Source organism: Branchiostoma floridae, chromosome 7, assembly GCF_000003815.2.
Source record: "Branchiostoma floridae strain S238N-H82 chromosome 7, Bfl_VNyyK, whole genome shotgun sequence".
In the NCBI taxonomy this organism is placed as follows: domain Eukaryota; kingdom Metazoa; phylum Chordata; class Leptocardii; order Amphioxiformes; family Branchiostomatidae; genus Branchiostoma; species Branchiostoma floridae.
The window spans coordinates 23,918,059-23,932,836 of NC_049985.1; the positions used below are offsets into that span (position 1 = coordinate 23,918,059).

Sequence of the window (14,778 nt, forward strand, 5' to 3'; positions counted from 1 at the left end):
CAACATGTGACCTTTGTAACTGAGAAAGAGGAGAATATTGATAAATAAATGCATAATTTGCATAATTAATGAGAAAATGCTATAATGTCATTTTGATAAATGACGGGAACTTCTTACTTGTAGCATTTGGAAGTTATGTACAAGTGAACATCGTTTAACATTAACTATGCAAATTAGGTCCTAATTTGCATAAATTAGCAGAAAAGGCGACTAAAGTCTCCTTTCTTAACATATATTGCGCATGTCAATTTGTTGGAGATGATCAAGTTATATAGTTTATGCAAATGAGAGCCTTATTTGCATAATTCATGACAAACACAATTAATTCAGTAGAAAAATATTTTTATCTATCTATATATCTATATATATATCTATATCGATACTGGCAAAAACCCTTTTTTTTAGCATATTGTTATTTAGCTAGAGAGGATGATCAACTGATATCATTCATGTAAAATGAGGCCCTGATTTGTAAAATCGATGAGGAGCATTTACATTAGTTCACCCTTCACTCACAAGGGACCCCCTTTGACAGCAATGCTCTATGAACATCGATCGCCAAACGAATGGAATACAACTATTAAAACCCATTAACAACAACAATCTGTAAAACTTATAAACATTAAAACCGTCGCTATGGCAATAATTTTAATTGCCACACTTTTTATTTTTATTTCGCCCTCTCGCTCCATATTTTTTATGAAAAAATTCGTGAACCAAGAAATTAAATTGGTGTGGCCTAATTGTAAGCTATAAGATTAACCTCCCAGTGGCAATTTCAGGAAATTCATACTCCGTGCACTGTACACAGAAAAGAAATCAAACCCTATAAAAACTGTTTTAGATTAGAAGTAGCGCTGCTGGTTGAAAACTCTCATTTCACCTGATTTTCTTGTATACCACTATGTAGCATAACCATTATCTTGCCGGCCCGGCAGAGGAGTTTAATCCCACTCCTTATTAAACTCCTCTGCCGGCTAAACTCCTTCCCCAGCTTATGTTACTGTCTTAAACCACCGCAAGACCTGCTTGGAGATCAGTCGTATACCTCCCAAAAGACTTGTGCTAGGACAACCAGATTTGGTGATTTTTCTTAGAATATTGTTGGCAACAACAAATACGAAAAAATGAGCAAGTTTATATTTTTCTTCTTACCACGGCCAAGAAATGCTAATTTTGGTTTAAACAATGGGATTTTCTTGCAAAACTATGCTAATTTTCATATATCTTTACTATGTGACTTATCTTAATGTGACATGTGTCATTAGATTTTCATAATTTATTCTAATAAGATTATGTATTAGATCAAAATCCAAGATGGCCGACAATATCATGATGAAAAGTATAATCAGTTTATTTTCACTCGGATTTCAACACTACTTGGTATTTTCTTAGGATAAAAACATTCATGCGAACGTTTTCAATCCGTTTCATGGTATTCTAGGGTTACATGTTGAAAAAGGTGTATCTTAAGATATTTAAGGTTGATAATTCAAGATGTAGGTTTGAACTTGATATCTTAAATACATATGGTGTCATTGAATGACGTCATTTTGACGTCGTTATGGTGTCCTTTGACAACAGAAGTCTTAGAATACTTTAGCCTGGTAGCCAGCCGTAATATAGCTCCCGAGTCTCTTCTTTAGCTATATTACGGCTGGATACCAACTAGTGAAGCTAAGAATACTTGAATATTGATGACAACCCTTTCTTTATTCTTACCTTTATGTGTGCTACATTTAGGCAATATGGAAATTCCCTGTTTTAGCCACAAAAAAAACAATTAAAGGCGTCATAATTACGTCATATTACGTTATGATGATATCAGATGTCAGGAATTATAAAATTATTTACGAGGACATCATCCCCTGAAAATTTGGTAATTGTACAGTAAGTTGGCATGGAAGTTAGCACATCTAAAAGTAAAGGTATGATTAACAGCACACTATCTGATGCCAGAACTTCAGTGACCATGGCTGGTGAAGTCCTCGAAGACGTGGACTTTTTCAAATACCTTGGCTCGATCCTTAACAGGGATGGCACCTCCACGCAAGAAATCAAAGTAAGAATTGCACAAGCATCAGCAGCACTCGCTAAACTCAGCCCCATCCTCCAGAACAAGAACATCAGTCTGCCAGTCAAGATCAAACTGTACAGAACACTCATAGTCTCCATCTTCCTCTATGGCTGCGAAAGCTGGACCACCACAGCAGAAACAGAGCGCCGCATAGAAGCCTTCGAGATGAAATGCCTGCGAAAAATCCTCGGCATTTCCTACCTGCAACGCCAGACAAACAGGTCTGTACGCCATCAAGCAGAGGCAGCATGTGGCAAGCAAGAACCACTCCTGTCCACAGTCAAGCGCAGGAAGCTGAACTGGTTCGGCCACATCTGCCGACACAACTCCCTCGCTAAAACCATACTACAAGGCACAATAGCAGGAGGGAGGAAACGAGGTAGGCCAAGGAAGACATGGCTGGACAATATTAAGACATGGACTGGCCTAAGCACTGAACAGCTCATCAGAGGGGCAGAGGACAGAGAGAAATGGGCACGAATCACTACTACTGGATGTCGGGGAGCCCCTACGACCACTGAGGTTACGGGCCGTGAGTGAGTGAGTGTGACAGTAAGTTGTTTCGAAATTACGACGGGTGAAGCGCGAATAAGACAGCTACCCATCCCCCCCCCCCCCCCAAACAACCCCCACCCCACCCCCAGCCAGGGAATGCCCAAACTGAAGCCCAGTCTGTATAGGGTTAAGGTAGTTCATATCACGATCACTTTTTGTTACATACTGGTCATTACCTTGACTGCTATAGACTGTGGCCGTCATAACTGTTGATGTTTCTTCGATAGAGCTATTGGCAACAAAATCCTGTAAGAAAGCAATTAGAAATTGTTACTTCATTCAATTGCCTTGTCCTGTTTTACTCTGATTACTATGATTCCCTGTCTGTATGTTAGTACACCAACAGACAATACATTTAATATTTGCCGATTACAAATGAGTTTGGAACGGGCATCAACTGCGTTATAATTGTCTCCTCACGCTTCTGTCCCATTTGCACCGGTGCCCGAAAGGGGTGTAGCCTCGACCGGCCCCGAAGCCACAAATCTTTTACAGTGGATACGGTGAGGTTACCTCTCTAGATTGATCTGCAAATCAAACTGTCTGTATGCTTGTCTGACTTTCTCTCTGTCTGTCTGTAACCCTGTTTGTTTCTATCCTTGTCTGGCTTCCTCTTTGTCTGCAATTAACTCTGTCTGTATCCTTGTCTAGCTTCCTCTTTGTCTAGTTTGTCTGACTCTCTGTCCGTCTGCAACCCAGTCTGTCTGCTTCTCTGTCTGTGTGCAAACCTGTCTGGGCTACTCTTTTTCTGTCTGCCTCTCTGTCCGTCTGCAACAGTGTCTGCCTGTCTGTATCTTTGTCTGAATTCCTCTTTGTCTTTCTACCTCCCTACCTGTCTGCAAGCCTGTCTGTCTACCTCTCAGTCTGTCTGCAACCGTGTCTGTTTATACCCTTGTCTAGCGCCCTCTTTGTCTGCCTCTCTGTCTGTCTGCAACCCTGTCTGTCTGCCTCTCTGTCTGTCTACAACCCAGGCTGTCTGTATTCTTGTCTGGCTTCCTCTTTTGAAGTCTACCTCTATATGTCTGCAACCCTGTCTGGCTTTTTTCTTTATCGGTCTACCTGTCATTCTGTCAGCAAGCCTGTCTGTCTGCTTCTCCGTCTGTCTGCAACCGTGTCTGTCAGTCTGTATCCTTGTCTAGCGTCCTCATTGTCTCGTATTTGTCTGCAAAACTGTCTGTCTGTCTGCAACCCTGTCTGGTTTACTCTTTGTCTGTCTCCCTTTCTATCTATCTGCAAGCCGGTCTGCCTGCCTCTCTGTCTGTCTGCAACCGTGTCTGTCTGTATCCTTGTCTGACTTCCTCTTTGTCTGTCTACCTCCCTATCTGTCTGCAAGACTGTCTGTCTACCTCTCAGTCTGTCTGCAACCGTGTCTGTCTATGTTCTTGTCTGGCTTAGTCTTTGTCTGTCTGACTCTCTATCTGTCTGCAACCGTGTCAGTCCGTCTTTATCCTTGTTTTGGCTTCCTCTATGTATGTCTACCTCTCTATCTTTCTGCAACCCTGTCTGTCTGCTCCTCTGTCTGTCTGCAACCCTGTCTGGCTTTCTCTTTGTCTTTCTGCCTCTCTGTCTGCAACCCTGTCTGTCTACTCCTCTGCAGCCCTGGCCACTTTTCGCCTGTCTGCCTCTTTTTCTGTTTGCAGCTCAGTAAGTCTGCAGCCTTGTCTGGCTTTGTTTTTGTCGCCTACCTCTGAATGTTTCTGCAACCCTGTCTGGCTTCTTCTCTGTCTGTCTTCAACCCTGCCTGGGTTACTTTTTGTCTGTCTGTTTCTCTGTGTCTGCAACGCAGTCTATTTGTCTCATCTGGCTTCCTCTTTGTCTGCCTACCTCTCTATCTGTCTGCAACCCTGTCTGTCTGATTCTCTGTTTGTCTGCAACCCTGTCTGGCTTACTCATTGTCTGTCCACTTCTTTATCTCTCTGCAGCTGCCAGCTTGTCTATCTGCTTCTCAGTCTGTCTGCAGCCTTCTTTGACATGGCCGGTATCCTCTTTAATTGTCCACCTTTCTATCTGTCTGCAACCCCGTCTGCCTTCCGCTCTGTCTGCTTGCCTCTCAGTCTTTCTGCAACCCTGTCAGTCTGTATCCTTGTCTGGCTTCCTCTTTGTCTGTCTGCCTCTCTGTCTGTCTGAAACCCTGTCCGTCTGTAGCCTTGTCTGGCTTCCTCTTTGTCTGTCTACCTCTCTATCTGTCTATCTGCTTCTCTGTCTGTCTGCAGCCTTGCCTGGCTTCCTCGTTGTCTGTCTACCACTCTATTCTTCTTCAACCCTGTCTGCCTGCTCCTCTGTCTGTCTGCAACCATGTCTGGCTTCCTCTTTGTCTAACTCTCTATCTGCCTGCAAGCCTGGAAGTCTGTCTGGAACCCTGTCTGTCTGTATCCTTGTCTAGCTTTCCTTTTTTTTCTGTCTACCTCCTTGTCCATCTGCAATCCTGTCTGGCTTCCTCTTTGTCTGTCTACCTTTCTATCTGTCTGCAAGCCTGTCTATCTGCTTCTTTGTCTGCAGCCTTGTCTATCTCGCAGCTTCTCTGTCTGTCTGCAGCCTTGTCTTGCTTCCTTGTTGTCTGTCTACCTCTTTATCCTTCTTCAACCCTGTCTGTCTGCTCCTCTGTCTGTCTGCATTCCTGTTTAGCTTTCTCTTTGTCTGTCTACCTCTCTGTCTGGCTGCAACCCTGTCTGTCTGCTTCTTTGTCTGTCTGCGACCTTGTCCGGCGTACTCTTTGTCTGTTTGCCTTTTTATCTGTCTGTAAGCCTGTCTGTCTCACTCTCTGTCTGTCTTCAACCGTGTCTGTCTGCATGTATCCTTGTCTGGCTTCCTCTTTGTCTGTCTAACTCCCTATATGTCTGTAAGCATGTCTGTCTGCCTCTCAGTCTGTCTAGACGCTCGCAACATCTACAATCTTACACCCGAAACACAAACAGCTTCCACAATCATCTTTCAAAGCCAAAGCCTGGCTCTCCCTCGGCGATCCATTCTCTGTGAACTAATGTGACTATTCCATGTGTACAGATTGTATATATATGTACATGATGTAAATATATAACTGTTTTGCTTAAACAATGTAAGTTATTGCTAGTGATTTTATGATTCTATGCTTATTGAAGCAAATTGTATTTGTAATATGCAACATGTATCTATTCTTCTCTCCCAGGGTTAGCCCTTGGCAATAGCCCATGGCTAGTTGGGCAGCCCTGGCTGTATGTATACAGTCAAACGAATAAATAAATAAAAAAAACATCTATTTGTTTTGGATGCCGGGTTGATTTTAACTCCGAAAAAAGCATTGGTGCCCGGCCTAGCCATAAAATAGAAATTTTCCGTAAAATCTTAACACATTTAATTTAATAACAAAAAAAAAAGACTAATCAGCTGTGCTCACCTCCTGGAGTTGACTTGAGTTTATTGAGATGCCCTTTAACCCATGGACTTCCCGGATTTCCATGTAGAGGATGAAAGAGATTCCGCTGCCGATCAAAAGTGCCAAGACAAGAGCCGTAACTGAGGCAACGCAGGCCCTCTGACGTGTACACACTGAAAAATATCCGTCATCAGCACCCTCTGACATGTACACACTGAAACATACACGTCATCAGAACCGTGTTCGGGTCAATTAAGGCCTGTGACATCCATGTAGCTAATGTTTCACGTGAACGCATCAAGAAAAAACTTTACACAATGGTTGAACCTTGAACCTTGAACGTGGACATCATGGATGTTATGGATTCTTCTTCTTCACTCAGCCTTGTCCTCCACAATGCTTGAAATGTCTAAATGAACTAGTCACTGGTGGATTTGTATGTAATATGCTGGAAGTTATGATTAGCCGTACTTATTTTGGTTAAAAAACACATCGTTTACTTTATATGTTCAAGCCTTGGCGAGCACAGTACATTTTTTTTATTCTTATTTTTTTATTTATTTAACCAGGAGTAATACAGCTCAGGTCAAACCTAGACCTCATCAAGAGAAGAACTTACCTCCTTTAGAATGACTTTATTCGCGTTTTTTTTTGCTTAAGCGAAGGAATCTAACGTTTGTTTAGGCCAAAAAGAGCAAAAAGTTTGATTTTCTAGTCTTCAGTGAAAATACTTCCCCAGAAACACTAAATAACCGCAACAAACAATTACTCATACTAAGAAATATACTAAATTTGTCAGTTAGCAATACTGTTGTTTTGACCGAGGCTGAAGCCCATAAATATGACTATGGAATAAGTTTGGGCCGTTGTCAATCAAAGCTTTTGTTTTCCAACCATTTCACATCCCGGGGTTTTTAGACGGTCAAACGCGAAGGAAACGGTAATATTTTGCGGCTTCCGCGGGGGCCTAATTTTGCTGATTGCATCGAATGAAGTCAGTATTTGATAAATGCTTCAATATCTAACACGGTTAGTATTTATACGCCTTATTGATGTACCACATACTGTAAATGCATTTAAGTTCGCGGGGATTTAATTTCGCGGTAGCGGGAAAATGGACTTTTCGCGGTGGTTTTAATTTCGCGGTAGCACCATGCACTGCAGTCTCTTACTGTTATGGAAAAATGTTCGCGGTGGTTTTAAATTCGCGGTGAAGTGGCCGCCGCGAAAACCACGAACATTAATCCACCGCGAACATTTCTGCATTTACAGTATATACAGTGAGTTCTTTTTTTGCAATGTGACATTATGACAATTCTGATAACGTCGCGGTCCCACGGGGTCACCGGCGGTCACGGATTGTTCTGAATTTTATGTTCTACAGAAATCTTTGTCACGGCCTTACTTGACCTGAGTATTCTCAGTGATGTGTACATATTGAAATATACGTTATCAGCTCCGTACTCTCTCAGGTGTGTGCATTGTATATAATACGCGTCATCATCTTTTATTCTGTTTTCTTTAGCCAGGGTAGCCCAACTCAGTGTATAACACTGCTTTACAGTGGGGCCCTGGATAACACACAGTAACTTTACATGACACATCACCCCAATCCATAACATCCAAATAATATATCCAAAGCCCGTTTTCCATAATCATCCATGGTTCTCCCATCGTCTACGCATACGACGGATGAGCGTCTCTTCCTCCTGGACCCCGCGTCCTCATTACCGTATCCATTATAACGTGTTCATACACGGTGGTGAAATTTCGCCCCCCAAAAAAACACAGACTTTCTCTTGGGATTTTCGAATCCGAATCAAGTTCGATGCGACGTCATTCGAACAAAACGGGCATGTATTCGGTGTCACCCGCGGCCACCTACACGTTGCTACAGTAAACACGTTACTGATTTCTTTGGGGCATGTGGCATGTAACAAAGCTACTTGGGTCATCCTTCGTAATCTTGAATATAAAATTATTTTCGAGGGTATTAAGTTCCACTTTCCCCCATATCTATCCACGTTAAAATAGTATCTAAATCGCCCCCCCCCGTTGACCTCGCTAAAAATCTAGTTCATGCGATTAAGAGACGACCCCCCCCCCCCAAAAAAAAATAATAACGTGCAAACTAACACTTTAAGTTATACGGATTTTAAGGGCTTTGACTATCGCGAATTGATATCTCCAGAGTTGTGTCTTAGGGAATTTCTTTTTATACGGAGGCCATTTTAAATTGCGGGTATTTGTGGAATTTTTTTGGGACATAATTTTCACCGTAGAAATAGTTTAAAGCATTATTTAGAAAATACTTAAAACAGGAAGTTTCATCTTACTCTCAATATCGATATAAATTTATACAGTGTAAACAATTTTCAGTCAAATTCAGGACCACTCTTAATCAGTTATTTGTTTTAGGGCCACCGTTCACCCTTTGTAAATCAACATAATTTTTTTTATTGTTCAAATTTTACAAAACATTCAGACAAGATTAGAGTCCATTCCAAGACACCATGCGGATGTTTGTTGCCATTGTTTAGAATTGATTTTAAAGTTTTGTAATTATATGTCTAGGACATTTGATACTTCAGAAATATTGTTAACACTGTTTAAACTTTATAAATATTTCCCTGGTACTGTAAAACTTTGGAAATATTCATGGTGTGGAATTGGATACTTCTAATCGTTTCTAAATAATGATAACAGCATTCTACCATTATTTACCATTTTCTACCATTTTTTGTAAATGGTTCGGTGGGCTGGGAAGATAGCAATTCACACATCCTTGCAAAGTATGGTTGGGTGTCAATGCAACAATGGCCCACCACAAAGGATCCACCAGTGCCCAGCAGTGAAATCTATAAATATACAGATGCAATAATAGGGCTTAATTTTATGGGGGCAATAAACTAATTTTACCATTTGGCCAGGTTTACCATTTTTTGTAAATATTTGTAAATGTGAAATAATCACAGAGAGGTTTCACAATTATTCTAAATAAAGATATTTTTGTACAGTTACTTTCAAAATGTTTATAAAATATTCAAAGAAATTCAAATAAATGAGTATTTTCTTAGTCAATTTTTTGAAAATAATTTAATTATTGTGGCTCAGATATTCTTTTATTCAAAATAATTCAGACTAATTATAAATATCGCCTAAAAACCCTCATGGTGTCTTGGAATGCACTCTATCACACGTACACGTATTTTTTTTAATTATACACATGCCTTGTTTTTATTTATTTTTTGCGAGACACTTGTGAGAGGTTGCTTTTAAAACAATCACGATCTTAACAATTCCCACTATTCGTTTCGTGGTAGCAATAATGAAAAAAAGATGTTGCCCCCTCAATACAAGAATGGACTCTTCCGAAAAAAAAACACTATAAGTGCAGAATGAACTGGTCTATGTGGCCCATTTTCCATTACTAAGGATACAGCTACCGATATAGTAACCCAGATCAGTTGCATTTTTTATGACATAGTAACCCTAAAAAATACCTTTTTTAATAAATCAAAAATGGCATTAATAATTTTAAGTGATGCACAGCATAAGTACGAATGGAGACCTGTGGATGCATCTCCTACCAAATTTTAGGTCATTTGGTTTTCATGCAAAGGAACAGGAGCGAAAACTATATAACGTATACATTTTAGTCTAAAAATGGTAAAAATGCCAAAATTTAGCACTTTTTAACCATACTTGCCAGAACAAAAAATAACCTACTGTAAGCACCTTTCCTACATATATATCACATTCCTGTTCATAGTAGCAAAAATATACATTTTAGTCAAAATTGTCACCGCCAAAATTATAACTCATGTTTGAAGTGATGTATACAGAAAGTGCTGATGACGTCCTGGGGGGGAATACGTTCAATGCACGTCTGTACCCAATTAGTTTTAATACTAGGGCACAGGGATCCCAAAAATATATTTTGGGTCTAAAAATAACCAAAAGCCTAAATAACGTAATATCAATGGCATCTAGCAAAAAGTAAAAAAAAAAAAACGCATGGGGTATTTAATATCTCTTCCTCCATGCCAAATTTCAGCTCATTTGCGATAAACGAAAAAATGTAATCCATATGAAGATTTGGCAGGAGAAGAAGAAAAGGAGATCTAGAAGAAGAAGATGATGATGGAGAAGAGGACGAATTGAACGGATTGAATAGAAAAAAACAGAGACATCACCAGAAACAATACAATTACTAGCTACCAATGATTCTAAAGTATGTTAACGTCAACATATCATCTTACCTCCAGCTGCTTGCTGAGGACCGTTTGGAATGTACATCGGATTTGGAATCAGTTTGTTCTGGCGCGAATGAAGTGTACGTTGTGGTTCGTGAGTACTGCTGATATTCCCGTCATTCCTTAGATAGTCGGAAGTGCCAGCATCATTTTCGGAAATGCCAGTGTCCTTCTTAGTTCCAGTGTCATTACCGGAAGAACCAGCATATTTCTTGGAAGTGCCAATGTCATTTCCGGAACTGTCAGCATCATTCCCGGAAGAGCCAGCGCCATTTGCGGAACGGGCAGCATCATTCCCGTAATTCGAAAAGCCATCATCATTCAATGTGGTCTTGAAGTCCTCGCTGTTCTTCAAGGGAACTTTTGTTTGGAGTTCTTTCTGGCCCGAGTATATCACATTCTCACACATGTATGCAACAGCGTATGCTTCAATATTCTCTTCAGTGTCGATAATAATATTCCCAGCTTTGGCTCCTTTTTCATCTTCTACGTCTTCGTCCTGATGTTTAACAGCGTATTGTTCAATATTGTCTTCAGTGGTGATGGTCTTTGCATTCATGTTCCCAGCTGAGGCTCCTCTTTCCTGTGACATGACATTGTCATCATCGTCATTCTCTTCCTGATGTCTGACAGCATATGGTTCAATATTCTCTTCATCAGTGTTAGTCTTTGCAACGCTGTTCGGAGCTGAGGCTACTATTTCCTGTGAGATGACATTGTCATCATCGCTATCGTCTTCCTGACGTCTAACAGCATATGGCTCCATGCTAGCTGGTCGCTGGTCAGAACCAATACTCTCGTCTGTTGTTCGTCCGTACAGCGAAGTTGAGGCGTTTCGAGTCGACATGGCGTCCGGAATCATGTCGTACATGTGCTCGTACTCGAGATTTTTCATGGGGTCCATGTGCTCGTACGCCTCGTTTGGATGGATCGCACCGGGAGGATGTGGACACTCACGCATGGTACTGCCATCCCCGGGAAGGGCTGGACACTCTGCACTGTTCTTGTGTGTGTCACGCTCTGCTGAGTCAACTGGCATGTCTTCTGTGATGTCTGAAACCGCGTTTGTATTCTGCAAGGGCGCCTTTGCCTTGATATCTTCGGAACGTGTCCTAATTGCCGTGTATGTACTAGTGTTTGGCTGAATGTTATCCTTTGCATGGGTGCAATCCTTTGCTTGTCCGCTCCTGACTGCAGGTTCATATTTTGCAGACATGTTGTCTGCTGTTGAGTTAGCTAAATGTGAATGAATTTGCCAATGTGTTAGCTAGGTGTGACTCTGTATGTCAACACTGTGTCAGCAAGATTTGATTCTGCCATTGTTTTACGTGTCACCTAGATGTTGTACTGCTATTGATTCTGGGTTAGTAATTCTGATATTGGATTCTTTGATGGCTAAATGTGATGGCTTTGATGGCTTTTGTGTTTATGTGTCAGCTAGATATATTCTGCTTTTGGGTCATGTGTCAGCAATACGTGATGCTGCTATTTGACGCTTTGTCAAGCTAGATGTGATTCTACTATTTGACGCTAGGTTAGCAAGATATGATTCTTCTATATAATGCTGCGTAAGCGAGATGTGATTCTGCTTTTTGACACTAGGTGAGCTATATTATGTAATTCTGTGATTTGACTCGGGCTCAGTTAGATGTAATTTCGCCATTGAACTTTGGGTCAACTAATTGTGAATCTGCTATATGTCCGCTATGTATGTTTACAAGGATCCGGACCGCACTTTCAGTACTTGTACAGCCGTAGTGTAGACGCCTGCATAGACACAGACACAAACAAGAGGGGCAAAATCAAAATTGAGAATTAGGCAACCACCAGCAAAACACATGTGCCAAATATCATTGCACCCGCACCATCCGTTCAGAAGATACAACGCCGGAAAAAAAACCACCCGGACACAAAATTCGACTTGCCGTGTCAGGTTAAAATGCAAGGAAACCCAAAATCAAATGCCAAGGACGGGCAACAACCACCCATCCATGCACCAAAAATCGTTGCAATTGCGCGTATCGTTTAGGAGATTCAGCGCTGAAAACGCACCCAAAACATCAAAAATGCATCCTTCATTGTCAAGTTCAAACACCAGGAGACCCAAAATCAAACCTTAACATTAGACAACAACCCCCCACTTATGTACCAAAAATCATTGCGATCGCACAATTCGCTCTGGAAATACATCGCCGAAAAGCCCCAGCTTCCACACATTCCCACGCTATTGAAAACTAAACCTGTATTACATGCAGGCAAATATCTTCATCCAGGTCAGCATAATTTTGTTTACTTGACATTCCTGATTTTTCCAGATCTATAATCGAGCTACCTACCAGATAAAACAAGGCCCATAATCATTTATCCCATATCAGTAGGAGGACAGCCTCCATAGTTAGAGAAAGCTGTGCGAACGCAAGAAAGGGCTACAATATATAAATGCTATTTCATCTACTTGGAGATTACCGCCTCATAAAAATCCCACCAGCTTATAACGCGTTATCTGCTTGTTTATAGTCAGCGCAGTCGTCAGGACAACCGACTAATAAGTACTGCATGATTTATTTAAATTTCAAAACAACCCTGAGAATTCACGTCAACATAAGGCGTGGCAGATCCATACATTGCATAAGAAGATATGTTCTCAATGCACATCTTTTTTTTAAGAGGCACATTTTATCACTCATTTGGCACTACAATGCCTCTTGTATGCACACGTTTGGGTGTTTTGATACACTCGAACGAGTTTTATGCCGTTTGAATGGTTTCTACATGTATAATCATGGCGACTGATTAAGCTCGGAGCTGTATAGGCCATACATATTGTATTAGTTGGGCTTATTGCTGGCGTGTATTTTGCGACACGGTTATTCTTAAATGTTTTATTAGAACGATATAATACCACGATATAGCGTTTTTTTACAGTACCGAAAGCATCACACTTCTTGCAAAATATGTTATTGAGGGACAATAACAATTATATGTACATGCAATGCAATCTAAGTAAAACTACATGAAAAATCTTCCTGGTTATTGTTGTCGAAGGACACACCCAGTCAATCCCTCGACTCGCCCAACGAATATTGTTGTTGCGAAGGACACACCCAGCCAATTTCTCGACTCGCCCAACAAATATTTGTAATCCTCATTTCTTTCAAGCGTCTTATTTGTGTATTTCATTTCAGTTATTTTGTCAACATCTCTATAGTGTAAAAGTGAATGTAGGTTAAATTTCTGAGCTATGATGTAAGGAATCCGTACTCACAGTAAGACTTCTACTGCGACGCCTCGCTCTCATAGTCTTTTGGTAGATACCAACTTGCCCAAACAAGACGTTAACGCTGTCTGAAGATGTGACTCAAGACGTTATCACTTCCTAAAGATGTGACTCGGTGTGGTACCACTCTAGAAGATTTAGGCGACCTGCTGAGCGTTTTATCGTCACTGCGATCCGATCGTTTTTCTTCAGACTGAATATGCGTATGTATGATATATACCCATGTAATATTAAACATTATGTTAATGATGATTTCTGATTGGTGGAGTTCAATTTGGCATGGCACAAACCATTTGTCGGACTGGGCACAAACCAAACAATCGTATTTCGTTTCCTAATCTCGAGCTCAATTTTGGGTTGAAATGTCAAATTTTGGATCCTGTCCCAAAAATCTTTACCCCAAATTTCAGATCGTAATACAAAATGCCGTAATCCAATAGTTTTCATCGTGATATGAAATTTCCCTATATCGTTGCATTGATAAATACTGATCGTCTTTCACCTGTATGTTCACATTGACGAACTCTGAGTACTGCCGTTCTTTCACCTATATTATTATTACATTGATATACACTCTTAGGGCCCTTTGGAAGTGCTAAAGAAACAAACGACAATGGAAATCGACTTATTGGCCTAGTTAGTGTGACAGGCATGAGCATAGGAAATTCATTCTTTGCCCACAAACGTATTCATAAAACCACGTGGACATCTCCAGATGGGCGTACTAGAAATGAGATAGACTACATCTGTATTGACCGGAGATGGAGGTCAGCATTGCTAGATGTACGTGGATATCGAGGGGCTGACATTGGTTCTGACCATAACCTAGTATTGGGAAAATTCAGAGTGAAATTAAAGAAACTACAGAAACAAAACAACACCCCTAAACCTTTTGATGTAAAAAAGTTGAGCTCTTCATGTGAAGTAAATACACAGTACCAAATTGATATCCAAAACAAGTTTGAGGTGCTACAAAGAAGTGATGACATAGAAGAACAGTGGGAGAATATTAGCTCAGTTATCACGCAGGCCGCAGAGAAGCAGGTCGGTCGCCGAAGGGGCACAAAGAGAGAACGTTGGATCTCTGGAAAAACTTGGGAACTGATTGATGAACGTATTATATAAGACAGCAAAAGCTTCTAGGGACCAAACAAATTCCAACAGTGAGTGGCAAGAGCATGATGTGCATTATCGTTCCTTAGACAAGAGTGTAAAGAAAGCCTGTAAGAAAGACAAACAGAAGTGGTTGGACGATAAGCAT

General features: G+C 40.8%; 1 protein-coding gene across 1 annotated transcript; it reads right to left on the reverse strand.

Moving 5' to 3' along the window:
* Positions 1-9,738: 9,738 nt before the first annotated feature.
* Positions 9,739-11,456, reverse strand: LOC118420190. The gene is made up of 2 exons (XM_035826905.1): positions 10,247-11,456; positions 9,739-9,746 (listed from the first exon to the last, which is right to left on the reverse strand). Exons 1-2 carry the CDS (start codon positions 11,454-11,456, stop codon positions 9,739-9,741), a joined length of 1,218 nt encoding a protein of 405 aa, XP_035682798.1.
* Between the last annotated feature and the right edge of the window lie 3,322 nt (positions 11,457-14,778).

Bases quoted from the DNA above. Each gene is read 5' to 3' on its own strand.
- LOC118420190 (XM_035826905.1), bottom strand. From the start codon at position 11,456: ATGTCTGCAAAATATGAACCTGCAGTCAGGAGCGGACAAGCAAAGGAT.